The sequence below is a fragment of the Macaca mulatta genome, chromosome 9 (genome assembly GCF_049350105.2).
Source record: "Macaca mulatta isolate MMU2019108-1 chromosome 9, T2T-MMU8v2.0, whole genome shotgun sequence".
Lineage (NCBI taxonomy): Eukaryota > Metazoa > Chordata > Mammalia > Primates > Cercopithecidae > Macaca > Macaca mulatta.
Window position 1 is genome coordinate 134,642,744 of NC_133414.1, and position 20,896 is coordinate 134,663,639.

Genomic DNA, 20,896 nt, shown 5'->3' on the forward strand with positions numbered 1-20,896 from the left:
TCTGATCACATCCACACTCATGTCATCCTCATTCTTCCAAGGTGAGGTTACTTGCACTGCACAGGGGCTGATGAGAGAATGTCCTGCCAGGAAAAACCATCCCAAAGAGATTCTTTCCCCCTTGGCACTGTGTCTTGTATTTGCTCAGCAGCCCACATCCTGTTCTGCTCCAAACCTTGGGGCAAACTTCCCACAGGTTAATTTGAACTCCCCAAGATTAAAATCAAGCCCATATTCAGGAAACACTTAGGAGTCTTCGAGGTTCACCTAGAAGGAAGTTGGAAATTGTTCACTTATGTCAGTGCATTTGCAGTTGGGCAACAGCCAGATTGTTCATATGGCAATCAATCAAACACACCTAAGTTTTTCCCACAGATTAGCCATTGACCGTTAGCAAAAGCCCTCACTTCCTTATATTGATTTATAGCAGCAGTGGAAATATGCCACCCTAGAGGACACACCTCCTTTTAGCTAGGTACCTATAAATGTCAAGGATTTTCTATTCAATTAAGAACCCAGCAAAATGGGGATCTCCACGGTCATCCTTGAAATATGTCTATTATGGGGACAAGTTCTATCTACAGGTATTACGTTTAATTATTATATTCATTAATTTCTCTCTTGCAGACTCAATCATGGCAAATTATATATACTGGTTTCCATTTCAAGGGAAGTTTTATATCAAAGAGTGGGTAGCCCTTTGCTGATAATTCTAATTGTTTGCAGGTATTTGGGAGGAATGGCTCTTTTTTGTTTTGTTTCTGGCTGAGAAATATAAATGGTTGTAGTTAGAAAAAGCCAGTCATTATGTCAATGTTTTCAGTAAGTCATTCAACTAAAGGAATGATTGATTGGTCTTAGAAAAATCCCTGAAGTTCAGGAAAGGTGGATGTGTATTATTAAAGAGGCCCTCAAACTTTGCAGCAATTGGTTAAACACACAATTTGTGTGCTATGAAAATGGACAGAAAGGATTCCCACTGTAAATGCCCTTTATGCGGCTTCTTTCTACAGGTGTGTCTGGCTTGATGGCTAATATTTGCCGAGCAAAATCAGGTCAAGTAATTGAGCACAGACAAAATCATTAAGATTCCAAGTTTGTCTTGGAATTCAAGTTTGTCTGTCATGCACAGCTTTAAACAAACACTTGAAGCCCAGTCACTCAAGCATAGCTGTATGTTCTTAGAGTCAGATGATAAACGTGAGAGAGCCATCGGCAGAGTGTGCTGATTGCTGAATCTCAATGGCATTTTGCAGAGATACTAGGGGAACAAGTGATTCTCAGTTTCCCTATTCTGTCTCTCTCTCTTCCTCTCTCTATGCCTCTGTCTGTCTCTCTCTCTGTATCTTTCTCTCTTATCTATTGTGTAGTTATTATCACCTTTTCTCTCCCCTCTCTCTCCCTGTTTCTGTCTGCCTCTCTGTTTCTCTCTTTCCGTATCTTTCTCTCTTTCCCATCTTTTGGGCAGCTATCACCTTTTCTCTCTCCTTCTCCCTCTGTTTCTGTCTCTGCCTTTCTGTCCCTGCCCCCCTCACCGTATCTTCCTGTCTCTCTCATCTATCAGGCAGTTATTACTTTTCCTTCCTCCTTCCTCCCTCCTCTCTGTTTCTCTCTCCATCTCTCTTTCTCTTTATTGGGGAGATGTTATCACCTTTCTCTCTGTCTCTCTCTTCAACTATTGGGCAACTATTATCACCTTCCTTCTCTCTCTCCTCTCTCTCTGTTTCTCTTCATCTATCAGGCAGCTATTACCACCTTCCCTCCCTCTCTCTTTTTCTCTCTCGCTCTTTCTCCTCATCTATCAGGCAGCTCTTATCACCTTTCCTCCCTATTTCTCTCTCTCTCCCTTTGTTTCTATCTTCCTACCTTTCTTCCCTCCCTTTTGCTTTCTCTTCCTCTCTTTATTCATTTCTTTCTTCCTTCTTCTATATTTCCTACTGCCATTTTTTTTTCTTTTGTGTCACCTTTTGCTAGATTTATGAATTTCAGGAGACAGGGTAAAAACCACCTAATTTTCAGATAACTTCCAGAACTCTCACTCTCCCCCTAGGCTCAGTGGGGGAAGCTTTGAAGATTAAGGTTCATTTGGGAGGTTGCTTTCATGAAAGCAGCACCCCAAAATCCAGCCCTCACACCCGGGTGGTAGGGAGCAGGCCCACGCCCTGTGATGAGCGTGTGGAGGGGCTGGGGGTCACCAGACCCAGGACCTCAGAGGAGTGGAGACTGGGCATCCTCATCCTGCCTCCATCAGAAGCATCTGAAACTGGGAGGCTGCGTCCTCAGCCCCAGCTCTTGTCAGTACCGAGTTCACCCTCCAGATTGTCTCTGAACCATGACATGGAATTCGCGTCAGCCACTGCAGATGGAGTGAATTGCCCTGTCTTTATCCACAAAGGAACAACAGGCAGCAGTGCTGTTGGATTGAGGAAATTTGTAGTTTGCCCATGATGTTACGTGCATGCATATGGACAGACACGCACACATGTGCAAGCAGGCCTGTGTTTGCTGTTCAGAGGTGGGAATTCATGCTCTATGAAATGGACCCGTATTCTTTTATTTAAATTTGCTAACATTCCTGAAGTTAGGAACAATTATTTCCACATTTCAGGTGGGGGAACTGAGGCTCAGAAAGGTTATTGACTTGTCCAAAGACAGCACTGGTGAGTGGCTGTGTTAGGGCTTGAATCTGGATCGAATTCATTAGCATTCAGATGACAGCTCTGGCCCTCTGGCCCACTGGCCCTTGCTGATCCTTGCAGGGAGCTGAGGTGATGAACTGAACCGTGGCGTCTTACTCAGTGCTTGGAGCCTGGTCACAGAGCTTTGCGCTGGAAGTACCAAGGTGGCAAGCACCTGTCAGCTTTGGTCTTCACACAAACTCTTGAGAATGCCCAGGTTTGTGCTGGGCAGGAAGGGCTGTGGTACCCACTGGCTGGCCCCAGCAATGCCCCTCCTCTGCCACTTGCCCGCTGTGGAGCCTCTGCCAGTCTCAGTTTACTCATTTATAAATGGGGGTTATGTTCCAACCCATGCAGTGTCTGGCACATGGACAGAGCCTCAGAACCATTTAGTGTTGCTACTCTAGACATTTTCCTCATGTTTTATCCAAAAGCAGCTTCCTAAAAGTAATGTGAACTCTTGAATTGGATCCTGGAACAGAAAAGGAAAAACTGGTGAAATCCAGATAAAGCCTGGAGTAAACTCAGTAGGAAGGTACCCGTGTTTGTTTGTTAGCATGAGAATCACTTGAACTCAGGAGGCGGAGGTTGCAGTGAGCTGCGACTGTGCCACTGCACTCCAGCCTGGGTGACAGAGTGAGACTCTGTCTCAAAAAAAAAAAAAAAAAAAAAAAAAAAAAAAAAAATTAATAAATCATTTTCCAGAAGTGATTCTTACTTCTACCAGGAAAAAACAAGAGTAGCAATTCCTGCACTTTCACCAGCTCTGAAGTTACTGTTCAAAAATCTTGGCTGAACTGCTGGATGAAAAAATGCCATAGAGTCATTTAAGTTTGCATTTCTTAGTCTACAGTGAGAGTGAACATTTTTAAGCCGTCTGTACTCCTTTTCTTTGAATTGCTTATGTATTTTGTCCAATTTTGGGGAAAGTTAGTGTTTTCTTTATTGATTTATATAAACTCTATATATTTGGGATACTTATACTTTGCCATTATATTGATGACAAATATTTTCCCAGTTTGTAGTTTGCCTTTTAATCTTGATTTTTTTCTGCACACATATTTTATATTTTTATGTAATTAAATATACTGCTGTTTTCCTTTGTGATTTCTGCAATTGATTTTTTTTTTTTTTTTGAGATGGAGTCTTGCTCTGTTGCCCAGGCTGGAGAGCAGTGGTGTGATCATCGCTCACTGCAACCTCTGCCTCCCGGGTTCAAGCAATTCTCCTATCTCAGCCTCCCGTGTAGCTGGGACCACAGGCGCCCACCACCACACCTGGCTAATTTTTGTATTTTTAGTAGAGATAGTGTTTCACCATGTTGGCTAGGCTGGTCTCGAACTCCTGAGCTCAGGTGATCCACCTACCCCAGCCTCCCAAAGTGCTGGGATTACAGGCATGAGCCACCACACCCAGCTGATTTCTTCTATTGATTTTAAATCTAGAAATTTCTAACAGGAATCAGATAAAAATGTAACTAGTTTCTTATTTTTGTGCCTTTAAAAAATAGTTCTTGAGTTCTGAAAATTATTTTATTTTCTGGTGTGAGTTATATCTGACTTAGGTTTTTTCTATATTTTAATTTTTATAGCTTTAGTTTAGTTTATCTTACTTTATTTTACTAATTTTGAGCAAATGTTTTTGAACACTGACTACGTGGCAAACACTGTACTAAACACTTATGTTTTCTGATTTTGTCTTCACAATAACCTTATGAAGTAGCATAATCACCCTTTTACAAATGAGGAAACAAAGACTGAGGAGGTCGCATGGCTTGTCTGTGTTCAGAGAAAAAATACAGGGCGGGTCTAGAACTTGAACCCCGGTCACCTGCCTCCCAAGTCCAGGGGGAACTCAGGTTCTCCCATCCCATTTCCATCCTCCTAACACCCTGCCCTGTCAGTATTTTTTATTTTTCAAGAATGTATCAGTTATTTTTAGCCTATTCATTTGTCCTGGTGAACTTTAGAATTATTTTCTGAAAGAACTAGTCAAAGAAAAACCCTTTGATAAAAATTATATGAAACCTATGAATTAGTTTTGAATGATCAACATTTCTATGCTCAGTGTCGCCATCCAGAAACCTGGTTCTTCTCTGTCTGCCATGAGGCGCTCAAGAAGTTTTGTAGTTTGTAGCTTAATTCTTAGGAGGTTGTTTCGAAGGAGTAGTTCGTTCATAGTGTCTCTGCCTCCTTAGTGCTAATTTTAACCTGGACCTTCCCCTTTGCCTGGCTTTCCTCTGCCCATCCTGCCTGGTATAGCTCAGTGATTGACTTGAGGGTCAATCACATGTGACCTTCTGCTGTCCTCCTGAACATCCGTCCATTGGAGCCCTTAGTTTGCTGTGCTCTACTTGCTTACCTGCATGTTTGCTGCAGCTACTAATTGCTTATCTGTACGTTTCACTCACTAGAGCCTAATTCCAAAGGGCAGTGGAGGCGTCGTAAATCTCAATATTCTCCCCGCCTGGTGGAAGAGCATCTATTATAGCCACAGCTCAGTATGTGGTTGTAAATGAATTCTTCCTTACCACACTAATAACATTGCTGCTACCGTTCCCTTTACACATGCTGTAGAACAGCATTTTTCAAGCTTAGTGTGTGTTAGAATCATGGGAGTGCTTCTGAAAACAGCGTTGAGTGCCACCTCTGAAGTTCCTGACTTTGTAAATCTGGGCGAGGCTAAGACTTTACATTTTCATCAAGTCCCCAGGTGCTGCCTGATGCTTCATGGAACCCACTTTGAGAATCATTTCTCAAGAAGAACTCTTTTCTTTTTTTTTTTTTTGAGACGGAGTCTTGCTCTGTCGCCCAGGCTGGAGTGCCGTGGTGCGCAATCTCGGCTCACTGCAAGCTCTGGTTCCGGGGTTCACGCCATTCTCCTGCCTCAGCCTCCCAAGAAACTGGGACTACAGGCACCCACCACCATGCCCGGCTAATTTTTTGTATTGTTTAGTAAAGACGGGGTTTCACCATGTTAGCCAGGAAGGTCTCGATCTCTTGACCTCGTGATCCACCTGCCTCGGCCTCCCAAAGTGCTGGGATTATAGGCGTGAGCCACCGCGCCCAGCCTAAGAAGAACTCTTCTCTAATGTAACTGAGACAGGTAGTTGATGGGTTATTCAAAAAAGTTGTTTAAAATGGGAAATCAGAAAATAGGATCTACACACTTTAGATGTTTCGTTTTAACTTAAAACATGTAATCCATACATTGATTCCCTAATTTGTTGATGTAGGCATTTCTCTCTGCAGGGATCTTCAGTAGTGCTGCAATGCTTTTCTGGCATAAACCACACCCATTATGCATCATCTATTATTTCTAATTTTAGTTTCTCTAAAGAGGAACCTGGCATTAAAAACATTTGCAAAGCAAATAAAAGTGCAAAAGTTCTATTGTTTTATTTACCTTTCTTCTACTTATTTTTATTTTCTTTCTTCTACTGAATAAACTAAGTTGCTAAAAAGCATTCTGCCTTATCTTTATAGAAAGACATCTTTCTTTTTGTACCCATATTTCATTAATGTATTTAATATTTAATTTAATTTCATGCCAAGTACCACTGGCACAAGTACGTTTGGGACCCACATCTGACTCTAGATGACCACGCATTGCAGTTGGTTGGAGTGGAAACTGCCAGGTGTGCCAAATGTGCTTGGCCCACCCACACTAGTGCTCAGCAGGTTACAGAGGTTGAAGGGCTTCAGTTGACCTGGCTGGGGTTTAGCTAAAGGTCGGTGAAGAGAGCTTCCTGCCTACTGCCGCCTCTGGGGTACCTTTCATCCAGAGTTAACAGATTCCTCAAATAAAAATACAGGACACCCACTTAAATGTGAATTTTGGATACAAAATAATTTTTTTGTATAAGTTTGTCCCATGCAATATTTGGGACGTACTTACATTTAAAAAGTATTTCTTGTTTGTCTGACATTCAAGTTTAACTGGACATCCTGTATTTTATCTGACAATCCTATTTTTACCCCATTTTCTCTTGACACATGTCTATATCTCCTTCCAAACCTACGTGAAATATCCACTTCTCTGGGTAGTTCCTGCTTAGAGGGGCCCCATGAATTGCTCCCTCTAATGTTTCTACTCCTCTACTCTGGGCCCCGCTTAGGCCAAAACCAAGTTATCAGGCACCAAGCTGTGTCTGCCCAAGTGGCCTGTGAGCTCCGGAGGGCTGAGTCTTACCTTTTAGGACAAATTCCTTCTTTTCTCCCTGACGTTTAATGCTTCATGGAGCAGTCAGAGATTATTCCATATTCACTGAGTGACTTAATTAACAAGTGACAAACCCAGTGAACCCCCAAACTAAAATGTAGTGTTGCCCCCCTCTCCTGCTCGAATTAAGAAGGGTGCCAGATCTAACTCTTGTTTTTAGATGACCTCTCATTTGGCCTTTTTGCTTTGCAATTTCAGCAGCAGTAAGCGTGAGACACGCCACAGAAACTGGTTTTCAGGAGACTCGGGTGATGACTGGTAATGCTATATCTAAGCTCTGGGGCTGGGGAGTGGTGCTGCCCAAGACTACTCCCAAGGAATCAGGAGGGTCTGCTGCAGAAAATCCTGCTGGGTTTTGTTTTAAAAGAAAATACATATATAGACATATATATGTACATCTCAAATATATGTCTTTTTCTGATATATATATATATATATATATATATTTATATTTGAGACAGGGTCTTGTTCTGTTGCCAAGGATGGGGTGCAGTGGTCTAGACATGGCTCACCATAGCCTCGACCTCCCAGGTTCAAGCCTTTCTCCTCCCTCAGCCTCTGGAGTTGCTGGGACCACAGGTGCACACCACTATGCCTGGCTATTTTATTTTATTTTATTTAACTTTTATAGAGACAAGTTCTCGCCATGTTGCCCAGGCTGGTCTGCAACTCCTAGGCTCAAGCATCCTCCTGCCTTGGTCTCCCGAAGTGCTAAGATTACACATGTGAGCCACTGCATCCGACTGCTGCTAGATTTTAGATGTAGGGCAGGGAGAACCTCCTTTAATGGGGTCACCAAGGTTGGGCCCTTCAGCCCCTTCCTCCTTCCAGCTGACAGGTCCTGGGCCTCCATGCCCCCCCCTGCCTATGCATACCTCCTGCCTCTGATCTCTGCCCTCAGGCTGCCCCACTGGGTGTCCGGGGGATTGTACCCAGTCACCAGGGCAGCAGAGGCGCATGAGTACAGCAGCATCTAACTGAGGACCTTTCGATATAATCCCTTATTTTTTCTCTTCTTTTCTAGAATTTGCAACACATCTTGAAACCTCTACCCTAGTTAATACTTCAAATGATAACTGCCTCCACTCAGTATTTCCTCATCTTATTATAGTTCTGTGTGTGTATGTGAGCACCTGTTTGTACAAAAGCATAGGCCATGAGTTGGGTCAAATGTTTCAAATGTTAAAAAATGTATAGCAGAAGGCAGAAGCGTGAAATGGTTAAGAGCAATAGCTTGAGGACATGTCCTGCTCTGTCACTTGCGAGTCAGTTGACGAGCAAGTGGGTGACCTTCTTGAGCCTCAGTCTCTCCATGGAGTTGTGTTGAGAATGAGCTAAGATGATACGTGTGAAGCTCTTGTACATGATCTGAGGTTCCCGTGTTAGCAGATGCCCAAAATCATCTGCCATGACTAAACTTTCAAGATTGGCACCTTGGGGCATGAGGGAGTGGGGAGAAGAGGTGACAGGAGTGTGGAAGTGTGAAGCGCAGGGTTACAGGCACCTTAGAAGCAAGCCTAGCTCTCCCAGTGATACCTGGAGGGCTATTTTGTTTCCTGAAGGAAGTCCATCTGGAGTAATTCCCATCACAGTGCTGGGCTCACGTGGGGCACTTCCATTGGCGAGAAAAGGAGTTGCCGTGGGCAGGACAGGTTCTTCATAATTGGAACCTTACTTGAAAGGTCAGGCCAGAGGCACAGTGGAACTCGAAACTGATGATGCCACACAGGCCCCGTCAAGACGCAAGGTTGGCCAAACTCTACTGAAGAGTCAGGAAAGTCGAGCTTAAGTTCAAACAGGAAAACGCACTGAGAAATCTGGGTTTCGGATCGTCGGTTCTTTTCGGGGTCCTTGCTCACAGTGTAGGGCAAGGGACAGAGAAGTGAAGTCTCTGTATCTCCCTCTAGATTTGACCCTGAGGCTGGTGAATGGAGGTGACCGGTGTAAGGGCTGGGTAGAGGTCAGGTACCATGGTTCCTGGGGCACCATGTGTGATGACTTCTGGGACATCAATGATGCCAACGTGGTCTGCAGGCAGCTCGGCTGTGTCAGCCCCGGGAAGTGGCTGGTTTTGGCCAAGGCTCAGGGCCAATTGTCCTGGATGACATACGCTGCTCAGGGTACGAGTCCTACCTGTGGAGCTGCCCCCACAATGGCTGGCTCTCCCATAATTGTGGCCACAATGAGGACGCTGGTGTCATCTGCTCAGTTGGGCCTTCAAGAGATAATGCAAATGTGTAGCACAGGGCAAAGTAATAATAGTCATTATACCTATTCCTCCCTAAACTTCGGTTTCTCCAAAAGGAAAATGGAAATAATACTAATATCTTGGGTAACTTATTTTACCTCTAAGTGCTTCAGTTTACATCTCTATAAGCCAAGAGGAAAAACCCCATCATCGTGAGTTGCCATAAAGACAAAATGAGATAATACAGGTGAGATGCTTAAAACACTGAGTGGTAGAAATTGTACAATCAGTCATCATTATCATTGATATTACTATAGTACCTAACCCTTGCGGTGTGCTGACTTTGTGCCAGTTAGTAGGATGAGAATTTCATCTGCGTTGTCCCCTTTAATTCTCCCAGTAACCTTATGAAAGGTAGGAAGTCTCAATAAATGATTATCTCTGTCATTTTATGGGAAAGAAAAGGCATTTTCATCGCCTGTGGTCTCTGTCAACACATCACTTGACTTTTTAGAATTAAATGACCAAGTAATTGCTAATCTGCACTTTTAGCAATTTCATTCAGTTCATTGAAAGCTAGCAAATTAATTCAAAGCTCTCAAACTTAACTCCTCAGGCCTATAAATACAAGCTGGATGGGCTAATTTTTTCAAAGAAATAAGAAAAGCAACGAGTCCCACATTTGAGCACAAGCCTAATCTGCTTTTCCACTGTGATGAAGGGTTGATTGTATTTTAGTAAAATAACAAAGTATCTTCAGCAGGAAATATACAGGAGCAAATGTACAAGTTATTACCCAGTGTTTCATTAAACTTATTTTTAAGATATTGAGAGCCCTTTTTTTTTAATCGCCACATTTCCTGGGGCTGGTTTAGTATTTCGCCTTGTATATGCTAAAGACTCAGGAAATTGTTATCAATTTGAATTACATTTCAAAAACAGACTATAGATCTGTTGATGGTGATTTATGTGTAGCCTCTATAACTCTAGTTCACAGCCCACTGTATTGGTTTGAAGGTGGGTGTTTTGGTCAGGATTCCTGTGGGTGAAACACATGTGTCTGATTTTTCTTTTATTTCTTTTCAGCTTCTGAATCATCTCATCTCACAATACCCAGTAAGTACTTTGAAAAGAATATCCTGTATTAGTCTATGATTTTAAAAAATCCTATATAGTTATTTATATCTTAAGAATAAACGCTGCTGCACTGAACTTTAATGAATGGTATAAGGACTGAATAAAACTTTGATTTGTGTCCCTTCTTGAAATGCAAAGGCAATAGAAACTTCTTTCAGTATAGCATAAATGGATTATAAATTGTGTTCTTTTTCAATGTTATTTTGTCTCTGCCTTAAACTTCAGTGCACGTCAGAATCAACTAGAGTATTTGTTCGAATAGGTCCTTGGAATTCCTCCCTCCAGAGACCCTGATTTGGAGGGCCTGAGGTGAGGCTCAAGAATCCTCAGTTTTATAGAACCACACGAGGATGGTTTGCAGACCACACTTTGAGAAACCATCCTGCATGGCCCAATACTGAATTAAACTTTGGTGTCTGCAATGTAATTTTGGAAGCACTACTTTGCTCAGAATTTACAAAGAAAGTGACAGAAGGGGTGTGTGTATGTGTGTGTGTGTGTGTCCTTTAAGTGCTGCCTACTTTTATTTATTGTCAAGTGAATTTAAATTTTTAACATTTTCCCAAACAGTTCTTGGCTACATCGTAAGTTTGACTTGTTGATATTAAAGACTTTTTCATGAGCAGATTGGTAACACTGAACCTTTAACGTTGACTTCTCAAAATGGCCTCGACATCCTTGCCACCTCATCTGGCGAACCCCAGTCCTCCTAGGAGCCTTCTAAGCAGGAGAGCCCACAGCTTGGGAACACGTTCCCTGCCTTCAGGGATGACGCATCAACTGATCACACAGGCACAATGACAAAGTGTAAAAAGTGCTGGAGCCAGAGGTGCATGGCAGGAGAGGTGTGAGCAGCCCATCTGGGAGAGCAACCCTGAGGAAGTCACAGGGAGCTGAGGTCGGGAGCAGGTGCAGGAGTAGCCAGGCAGAGTGGGGAAGGAGAGTATTTGCCTCTTACCCCAGGCACTATTGTTAGGAACTTGAAAGAAACAGACACGGACTTAGGTTGACTGAGGCCACTGTCCCCCAGCAACCATATACTCTCCTCCCTGCTCAGTTACCCTAATGTGTATCTAGTCAGGGTGATGCTCTGATGGGAGGTTCTCCTGAGGTCCCATTTCTCTGTCTGTGTTCTTGATACACTTGCTGAAGCTCTAGGGAAAAAGACTGCTGATCAGTGAAGTTTTGAAAGTGGTGCTTGCCTTTGGTGGCGGGAAAATATTGGTCTTTGGGGATAAAGGGGTGAAGAGCGGGTGTGTGCACAGCTGTGGTCAGTCTTGGTTCTTATTTGCTTTCTAAGTCCTTGTCTAAATCTGGAGGGAGAGGGCAGGGGCAAGTCTGCAGATATAATCAATGAGGAAATCTCTGGGGAGCTCATTCTTGGTCGTGTCTCGAACCGACACATTAAGCAATGAACAATCCACCACTACATCCACTTTGTGGCATCCTCTACCTCCTCCACACTATCCCCTCGGGCTGTCCCCATTCACTTGGGGACAATGAGACTCCATGGCAAGGGCTCACATGAGGCTCCCATCCACAAAATCCTTAAACCGTGCTGAGACAGAGGCAGACTATAGGGCAGAAAAGATAGTGCCTGAGAGTGTGAGATAAGCTGTGTGCTTGTGGTGGATGAAGGTGGATCCTTAAAGATGAAAACTGTGAGGATCAAAATGGTCTTATCTTGAATGGTGCTGCAAAGTCAATAGTAAAGCAATGTGGAGCTTTGGTCAAGGCTGCTGGGTGACTTCCCATTGAAGACCCACCTCTGGTGGGCTATGGAAAGTAGGTTGGCATGGACCACCTTCCTTGCATCAGCTAGAACCACAAGGAGTGGGTTGGTAGCAGACAGTGGTTTTGCAGGAGGCAGTACACGGGAAAATGGTGGACAGGGATGTTACAATCTGTGTGTCCTTGCCTACTCTGTAAACATCTGTGCCTCAGTTTCTCATCTATAAGTGCAGATGACAGGGTTTATGGGAGGGTTAAAAGTGATAACATATATAAATAGTAAAACGGTATTATCTTCAAGAAATTATGAAGACACAGTAAGTCTTCAATGAATGTTTGCTTAGGTTCTCTTCCCGTAGTGCTCCTCCTCTTAGGCTTCTCTCCCAGCATCATTGGAGTAGCCTACTTGGTAGATATGGGCTGGCTTGATGATACCTTGCCTATTTTTATGTTCAAGCTCTTCATCAGCAGGTACATTTCTCACCTTCATGAGATTTGTGGCAGTGACTAAGTCCAAATGGAAAGGCACCAGAACTCTTGGAAAATGCTTAGATCTTTGGGAAATACCTTGACAGATCTCTTTGTGGCTTCTGGTTGGGCCATTCTGATGGCTTAGCTATGTTGGACACTGATCCCCAGTGGTAGAGACCAGCCTATCTCCATTTCCTGGAAAACAAACAAGTGGAAGCTTCTCCCTTCAGACAATGTACCACCATTCCTACAATGGCAGCTGGAGTAATCTATAGCTATGTGGTTGATTCTTGGAAGACTACAAATTGGTCTCAATATGTGCAGAAAGTTCTATTCAAAATGTGTGGACAGCAGAACCAGGAACAACTTCAATGTTCTGTTCCATGCGGTGGATGAGCCTTGTCAAGACTCTGGAGCTCTGAGTTTCTGAGCTGGATGAGTTTGACTGCCATGGGATTAAGCAGGATACTTGGGGCCTGGCAGTGGGAATTGCATGGTGTCATGTAGACTGTGTTTAAATGACAGAGTGTTGAATGGAAGGCTCTCTCAGGCACATCTGTCAGCTTGTCCTTGAGTGTGGGAGCAGGGATGGCATGTCAGAAATGAGGTGGGGATGTTCTGGTACAGATGTTCCCTAGTTCACTATCTTTGTTGAAAGAATGTTCCGGTTTCTGGTTTCTTTTTTTATTTTATTTTTAAGTTTTTTATTATGCTTTAAGTTCTAGGGTACATGTGCATAACATGCAGGTTTGTTACATATGTATACATGTGCTATATTGGTGTGCTGCACCCATTAACTCGTCATTTACATTAGATCTATCTCCTAATGCTATCCCTCCCCTCTGCCCCCACCCCACGACAGGCCCCATTGTGTGATGTTCCCCTTCCTGTGTTCAAGTGTTCTCATTGTTCGATTCCCACCTATGAGTTAGAACATGTGGTGTTTGGTTTTCTGTTCCTGCGATAGTTTGCTGAGAATGATAGTTTCCAGCTGCATTCATGTCCCTACAAAGGACATGAACTCATCCTTTCTTATGGCTGCATAGTATTCCATGGTGTATATGTGCTACATTTTCTTTATCCACTCTATCATTGATGGACATTTGGTTCCAAGTCTTTGCTATTGTGAATAGTGCTGCAGTAAACATGTGTGCATGTGTCTTTATAGCAGCATGATTTGTACTCCTTTGGTTATAAACCCAGTAATGGCATGGCTGGGTCAAATGGTATTTCTAGTTCTAGATCCCTGAGGAATAGCCACACTGTCTTCCACAATGGTTGAACTAGTTTACAGTCCCACCAACAGTGTAAAAGTGTTCCTATTTCTCCACATCCTCTCCAGCACCTGTTGTTTCCTGACTTTTTAATGATTGCCATTCTAACTGGTGTGAGATGGTATCTCATTGTGGTTTTGATTTGCATTTCTCTGATGGTAAGTGATGATGAGCATTTTTTCATGTGTCTGTTGGCTACATAAATGTCTTCTTTTGAGAAGTATCTGTTCATATCTTTCACCCACTTTTTGATGGGGTTGTTTGTTTTTTTCTTGTAAATTTGTTTGCCTTCTTTGTAGGTTCTGGATATTAGCCCTTTGTCAGATGAGTAGATTGCAAAAATTTTCTCCCATTCTGTAGGTTGCCTGTTCACTCTGATGGTAGTTTCTTTTGCTGTGCAGAAGCTCTTTAGTTTAATTAGATCCCATTTGTCAAATTTGGCTTTTGTTGCCATTGCTTTTGGTGTTTTAGACATGAAGTCCTTGTCCATGCCTATGTCCTGAATGGTATTGCCTAGGTTTTCTTCTAGGGTTTTTATGGTTTTAGGTCTAACATTTAAGTCTCTAATCCATCTTGAATTACTTTTCATATAAGGTGTAAGGAAGGGATCCAGTTTCAGCTTTCTAAATATGGCTAGCCAGTTTTCCCAGCATCATTTATTAAATAGGGAATCCTTTCCCCATTTCTTGTTTCCGTCGGGTTTGTCAAAGATCAGATGATTGTTGATGTGTGGTATTATTTCTGAGGGCTCTGTTCTGTTCCATTGGTCTATATCTCTGTTTTGGTACAAGTACCATGCTGTTTTGGTTACTGTAGCCTTGTAGTATAGTTTGAAGTCAGGTAGCGTGATGCTTCCAGCTTTGTTCTTTTGGCTTAGGATTGTCTTGGCAATGTGGGCTCTTTTTTGGTTCCATATGAATTTTAAAGTCGTTTTTCCAATTCTGTGAAGAAAGTCATTGGTAGCTTAATGGGGATGGCACTGAATCTATAAATTACCTTGGGCAGTATGGCCATTTTCACAATATTGATTCTTCCTATCCGTGAGCATGGAATGTTCTTCCTTTGTTTGTGTCCTCTTTTATTTCATTGAGCAGTGGTTTCTAGTTTTCCTTGAAGAGGTCCTTCACATCCTTGTAAGTTTGATTCCTAGCTATTTTATTCTATTTGAAGCAATCGTGAATGGGATTCACCCATGATTTGGCTCTCTGTTTGTCTGTTATTGATGTGTAAGAATGCTTGTGATTTTTGCACATTGATTTTGTATCCTGAGACTTTGTTGAAGTTGCTTATCAGGTTAAGGAGATTTTGGGCTGAGATGATGGGGTTTTCTAAATATACAATCATGTCATCTGCAAAGAGGGACAATTTGACTTCCTCTTTTCCTAATTGAATACCCTTTATTTCTTTCTCCTGCCTGATTGCCCTGGCCAGAACTTCCAACACTATGTTGAATAAGAGTGGTGAGAGAGGGCATCCCTGTCTTGTGCCAGTTTTCAAAGGGAATGTTTCCAGTTTTTGCCCATTCAGTGTGATATTGGCTGTGGGTTTGTCATAAGTAGCTCTTATTATTTTGAGATACGTTCCATCATGAATGTTCTGGTTTCTACTGTGAGTTTCGTCTTCATTTTCAGGGATGCGTAGCCACGTGGTTTCAGTGGCCCCCTTCCTAAGCCATCAGGGCAGCTGGGGGAGCCCATCATGGAGCTCACATTCAGACTGTTGAGGCAGGTGAAGAGGTTCTCTGACATACAGCAAGTCCTGTCACTGGCCTGTTGGTTCCATTAGAGAATTCAAATCTCTGAACCATGATTGTCACTGCTATCAGGACCCACGTTTACAAAGAATCTGAAGAGCCGGGCATGGTGGCGCATACCTATAGTTCCAGCTACTCCAGGGCTGGAGGCAGGAGGCTCACTTGAACCTAGGAATTTGAATCCAGCCTGGGCAATACAGCAAGACTCTGTCTCTAAAAATAAAATAATAATCTGTCAAATGCCTTAATCCTCCTTTTACCAGGAAGTAAAAAGAAAAGGAATAATGAAAGAAAGTTGTTGGATTGTTAATAAAAATTTAAACATAGCAGACCTTTTTGTATCACATAGATTTTGGTATATAAACATCACAAAAGACAAAAGAATACCATCACAGTTCTTTTTTTCTAGCAAAATAAGATGATTGAAGTTCTTGCTGTAAAATATCATGTGATGAAATCCCTATCAAAGTGGGTAAGAGTACTGTATTTTATTTTTGTCCTTAGAATTGTATCATTGGCTCCTGGATTCTTGAATTTAAGAAATTCATCTAGGATATCATCATCTGAGGACTCATAGTCTGAGATTTTTGTTGTACAATCAATTCTACCATTATTTGTATCTGGAGTGCTATATCTTGTATCTTTATGTTCCTCTTCTGGTTCATCTAATTATTGCAAAAACATCTTCCTTTGTCAGTTTTCTTCTCTTTGCTATCACAAGTAGAAAATGAAAAAATTCTAATTCCTAATTGCATTCAATGAAAGCTAAAAGCAGACTATGAAGAAAGTATCTCTAGTCTTAAAAAAATCTTCTTGAAAGATAATACAATACTTTGGGCATGGAAGAATTATGACTTATTTCACTCGTTCATCTTCCTTCTAGGCAACTTGACCATTCTATCATTTTCTTACTATTTAATAATTGATGAATAATGATGCAATAATTTATTGGATGACAAAATAGTGAAATGTTTCAAGATATAGAAAAAATAAAATCAGGAGCCAATAATGAATCTTGGATTTATAAAAGGATCTAATGGATTCATATGGTGATTACAAGATAGAATGAGTTTTATCCTTTAAAAAAATGAATAAATGTTGTCTCTGACCTTTGAAAGACCTCTAAAATATATAAAAGTTGTGAAATATCAACAATCACAAGTATAGTTAGAGTTGCTCAAAAAGAAACTCAAAAGCTACAGTTGAGTCCGACGGACCTTGTCCAGCCTCACTGAATATAAAGATCTAGGGATCTCTAGATTTCCATTTGCTTCAAGATAGAATAAAATGTTTTCAGGTTATGGGTCAGAAGGAACAGAATATCTGACACTAACATATTTTCTTATTTAGGGGGCATCCGAGTGGTTGTTGTCAATGCCAGCTATACTCATATTTCAGACTGGACAACCAGCTTAAGCTGTCTTCTCTTGTCCAGCCCTTCTTTCCAAGCATAGATTACATCCTGTAGCTATAAGCTGTAGCGTTAGGGGCCTAGTAAAGAGACATATGTGCTTCATTACCTCTAAAATGATCGAACTCCTCATATCCAATCCCCTTGCTTTAATCTGCTATTGCAAAATTCATTTAGCAAGCACGTCGGAGACACACAAACCCAAGATTGAGCCACAGCGCCCTCTGGTGTGATTGTACGGTGAAGCGAAAGCCAATTTCTGTGACTCATAGGAAATCATTTCTAAACAGTGTTTCTAAGACGAATTTGCGTTCTTTCCAGGTGAGTGGATCCCAAGTACTGCAGACTACGTTAAGACCTTTTCTTCATTCGTCTTCCCCGGTGGGGTTGGCCAGTTCTCCTCTGCTGCTGTTGGCTAGTTGAGGCTGAGCACAGCCCAGGTCACAGAGCAAACACCCGCCTTGCGAACGCAGGAATGCCGGGGAGACAGGAGACGTGGGTGCCAAGACCTGGGGCGTATCCCAAGTGCACACTGGGTCAATCCCAGCTGTCGTTCCCCTTCCTCTTGTTCTCTGACTCTCAGTCATTTATCAGATGAGGTTAGCTTCAGTTTGGTGTGAGGAGAGATAGTTGAAAATAAAGGTCAGTACCTTTTCTTTCTTTCTTTCTTTCTTTTTTTTTTTTTTTTGAGGCGGAGTCTCGCTCTGTCGCCAGACTGGAGTGCAGTGGTGCAACCTCGGCTCACTGCAATCTCCGCCTCCCAGGTTCAAGCAATTTTCCTGCCTCAGCCTCCAGAGTAGCTGGGACTACAGGCACGCGCCACCACGCCCAGCTAATTTTTGTATTTTTAGTAGAGATGAGGTTTCACCATGTTGGCCAGGATGGTCTCGATTTCTTGACCTCGTGATCCACCCACCTCGGATTCCCAAAGTGCTGGGATTACAGGCGTGAGTCACTGTGTCCAGCCCACCTTTCTTTTCACTAATAATGACAGGTATCTTGAAGATAACTAAACTCTACCAAGTACTTGCTATATACCATGCGTAAAATGATTTTCATGTATGAAATGAATGGATATATTTTAAAAATACTTAAAATATCACCTGGCACACAGTAAGTGCCCAACTAATGCACATAGTGAGTGCTATTGTCATGAAATCTTCCCAAGAACACTTTGAGGTAAGTAATATGATTATGCCCATTTTGCAGATGGGAAAACCAGGGCACAGTTAGCTAATTTGTCAATATTTCTATGTCTAAGATTATGTGTCTGGTGAGTAGCAGGGCAGAGATTTGAGCCTAGGATGGGTGCCTCCTCCTACCCCTGTCCTGGTCTTTGACTTTGGCTAAATGTCCCCGCCTCTCCAGTGAGAGTGTGCAGACTTTTGTGCCTAAGTTTGATTTTTCAGGGTCTTCTATGTGTTCACTTAAGATGACTCTGCTCCTGGGCCCTTGGCCCTGTTGAGGTCAGTCCCTCCCTTTCCAAGACATGACTTGAGAGATCCAGAAATGGCCTGGGAAAAGCAGCTTTCTGACCAACACCCAGCAAGGGAGAGTCTGAGGCAGGGACACTGAGCACTTTTCTGGAAGGACCATTCACAGGGTGACCAGGAGGGGGCGCATTGCCCCGCTGCACCTCTAGGTTCATCTCTGTACCAGAAGAGGTGCAGATGGCATAGAAGATAGCGTGTTTAGCTCCTAAGAGGAGCTCTTCCGAATAAGGCCTCAGGTCTGAACAGGCATCTCCTCCGTGGATTATGTCCCTGAATCTGGGGAGGGACAGAGCATGGGAGGTCCTGAATGTATTTTGGGGATGCCCTGAAGATGGTACAGCTGGCCTTTCCTCCCTCTGGGAGAAAAAGCAACCTGCCCCCTTCCCTTGCATCCCATTCCAGCCTCTCACTCTGTGACCACAAGTTTCTCATAATCTCAAACTCACCATTGAAAAGCCACACCCAGGATCTGGCTGGTACTCTCAGGATGGTGGGCTGTACCCCTCAGGACCTGTGCCTCTTTTCCTCACACCATCAATGCAGCTTACCCCAGTGGGTGGTCTAGTGGCATTGTGTCAGGCAGGAACATGGTACTTATTGACTTCCCAGCATGGCCAGCTCTGCGGTGGGAAGCAGGCTGTTTCAGCCCCTCCCAGGATAGGAGGCTGGAAAAGTAGGTCAAAGCTTGCTCTTGGACTTGATCCTGATGGGACTGGAGAGTATATTGAAGCATTTTGAGCAAGGAATTGAATTGAATATATTTGTACTTTGTAGAGATAAAACTTGAAGACCACCTGGAGACTGATGAATCCTCTTAGCACTGAAATGGGCACAGAGTAAGCACTCCATCAATGCTGGTTGAATCAATGAATGTGGATGGACTAGAGAAAGGAAGAGCAGAGACGGAGGATTCAGCTGGGAGGAGGCCAGGTTCAAGGGGATGAAGGCTTATCCCAGTGAAATGGCAGTGGGAATGACAAGGAAAGAATGACCTTGGTGATGTTAGATGTAGGACGTGAGGAGAAGGAGTCGAATATGATGCCCTCGTTCCCAGCATGGTTGATGTGGAGCATGATGACATCCTTAATTCAAATGGAGGGAAGAGGCTGTGTTGAGTTTGGGATGATGTGGGGGATAGGATGGCCAGGAGGCCACTGAAAATGCTGGTCTAGAGCTCAGGGCTGGGCTGTCAGGGCTGAGTCAGGATCAGAGAGGTAGATTTGGGGGTCTTCTGGAAAGTTCTCAGAGTACATGAGGTTCTCCAGGGGGAAAATACAGAATGAGAAGAGGGCAAAGACAGAACGTGGAAGAACAAGGATATTTAAGGTCCTGTGGGGAGAAGGACTATAAATAGGCAGGGTGGTGAGAGGAAGAAGGGGGAGTGAGGTGGGTAGGGATGCAAGTCAAGGTGGCCAAGAGCACCAGGATAAGGGCTTCTCGCTGTGTCACTGCAGGTCTGCCTCTGAGACTGGTGAATGGAGGTGACCTGTGTCAGGGCCGGGTGGAGGTCCTGTACCAAGGCTACTGGGGCACTGTGTGTGATGACAGCTGGAATGCCCAGGATGCCAATGTTGTCTGCAGGCAGCTCGGCTGTGGCTATTCCGTGTCAGCCCTGGACGGGGCCCACTTTGGTCAGGGCTTGGGAAACATTCTCTTGGGTGACGTGCATTGCTCGGGAAGGGAGCCCTACCTGTCAAGCTGTCCCCACAGCAGATGGCATAACCACGAATGTGGCCACAGGGAAGATGCCGGTGTCATGTGCTCTGGTAGTGTGGATATCACCTTGCTCTGTGTATGTGCAACTCTGAGCCAATATCAACACAGATGAGCACGTGTGTGTATGTATGTGTGTGCTCTGCAGCTTACTTGCTTTGCAGTAAGTCATGTCTTAATTGATATTGGAGGGCAGGTGGTTACTGGCCCATTTCATAGACAATGAAGGTCAAGGGATCATCAGCCTGTCCTGAAGCTGGATGTAGTGGAGGCAGGCTTCAGTCTCAGGCCCCCAGAGCCTGCTGATGCAATCATCTCACGGACTGGTTCTGATGAGCAGCATCACGACCACCCCTGGCTTCGGATACCAAATAAATATCTTCCTAAGTGGCAGTTTCTCCTCCTTTAAAGGCTGAGGAAGATGGGGGGAACTTAAAACATAAATGTATACCAACATCAAATTGAGGAGTAACGCAAAGCATTCTCTTTATTGGGAATTAAATAAAGGATACTTAAAATCCTCAATGGAAAAGAGAACTTCTCCTGGACCCAACCCAGCAAATCTCAGTGCTGATGTCCTTTGTTCACATAGTGCCAGGATGTGCACAAAGACCAAGGGGTTCTTTGATCCACAAATAAACCTCCAAGGACACTGGCCAATGGCGTGCTCCCCAAAGAGGAGTTTTGGGTTAAACTGTCCACTTCTAGAGGAACCGTGGCATTTGCTGTGTGGACTGGCCTGAGCCCATGCCTCTGCGCATGGGATGTGCCCTTGATAATCCAACCACCATGTAGGACTGGGCTCCCCAAGGGGGCATGGTTCTAT

General features: G+C 43.5%; 1 protein-coding gene across 50 annotated transcripts in view; it reads left to right on the plus strand.

Moving 5' to 3' along the window:
• The first annotated feature begins 464 nt into the window (after window positions 1-464).
• Window positions 465-20,896, plus strand: part of DMBT1 (deleted in malignant brain tumors 1) — a 96,714-nt gene continuing 76,282 nt past the window's right edge. For 37 of the 50 annotated variants that reach the window (XM_077947745.1, XM_077947789.1, XM_077947746.1 and 34 more), the window contains exons 1-3: window positions 509-584; window positions 7,098-7,157; window positions 10,174-10,203. In XM_077947745.1, coding sequence (XP_077803871.1) covers window positions 524-584; window positions 7,098-7,157; window positions 10,174-10,203 — 151 coding nt within the window. In that variant the 5' untranslated portion in view covers window positions 509-523. Of the gene's footprint in view, window positions 585-7,097; window positions 7,158-10,173; window positions 10,204-20,896 lie in introns of all 50 variants that reach the window. The other 13 variants (XM_077947754.1, XM_077947769.1, XM_077947779.1 and 10 more) reach the window with 6 other exon arrangements.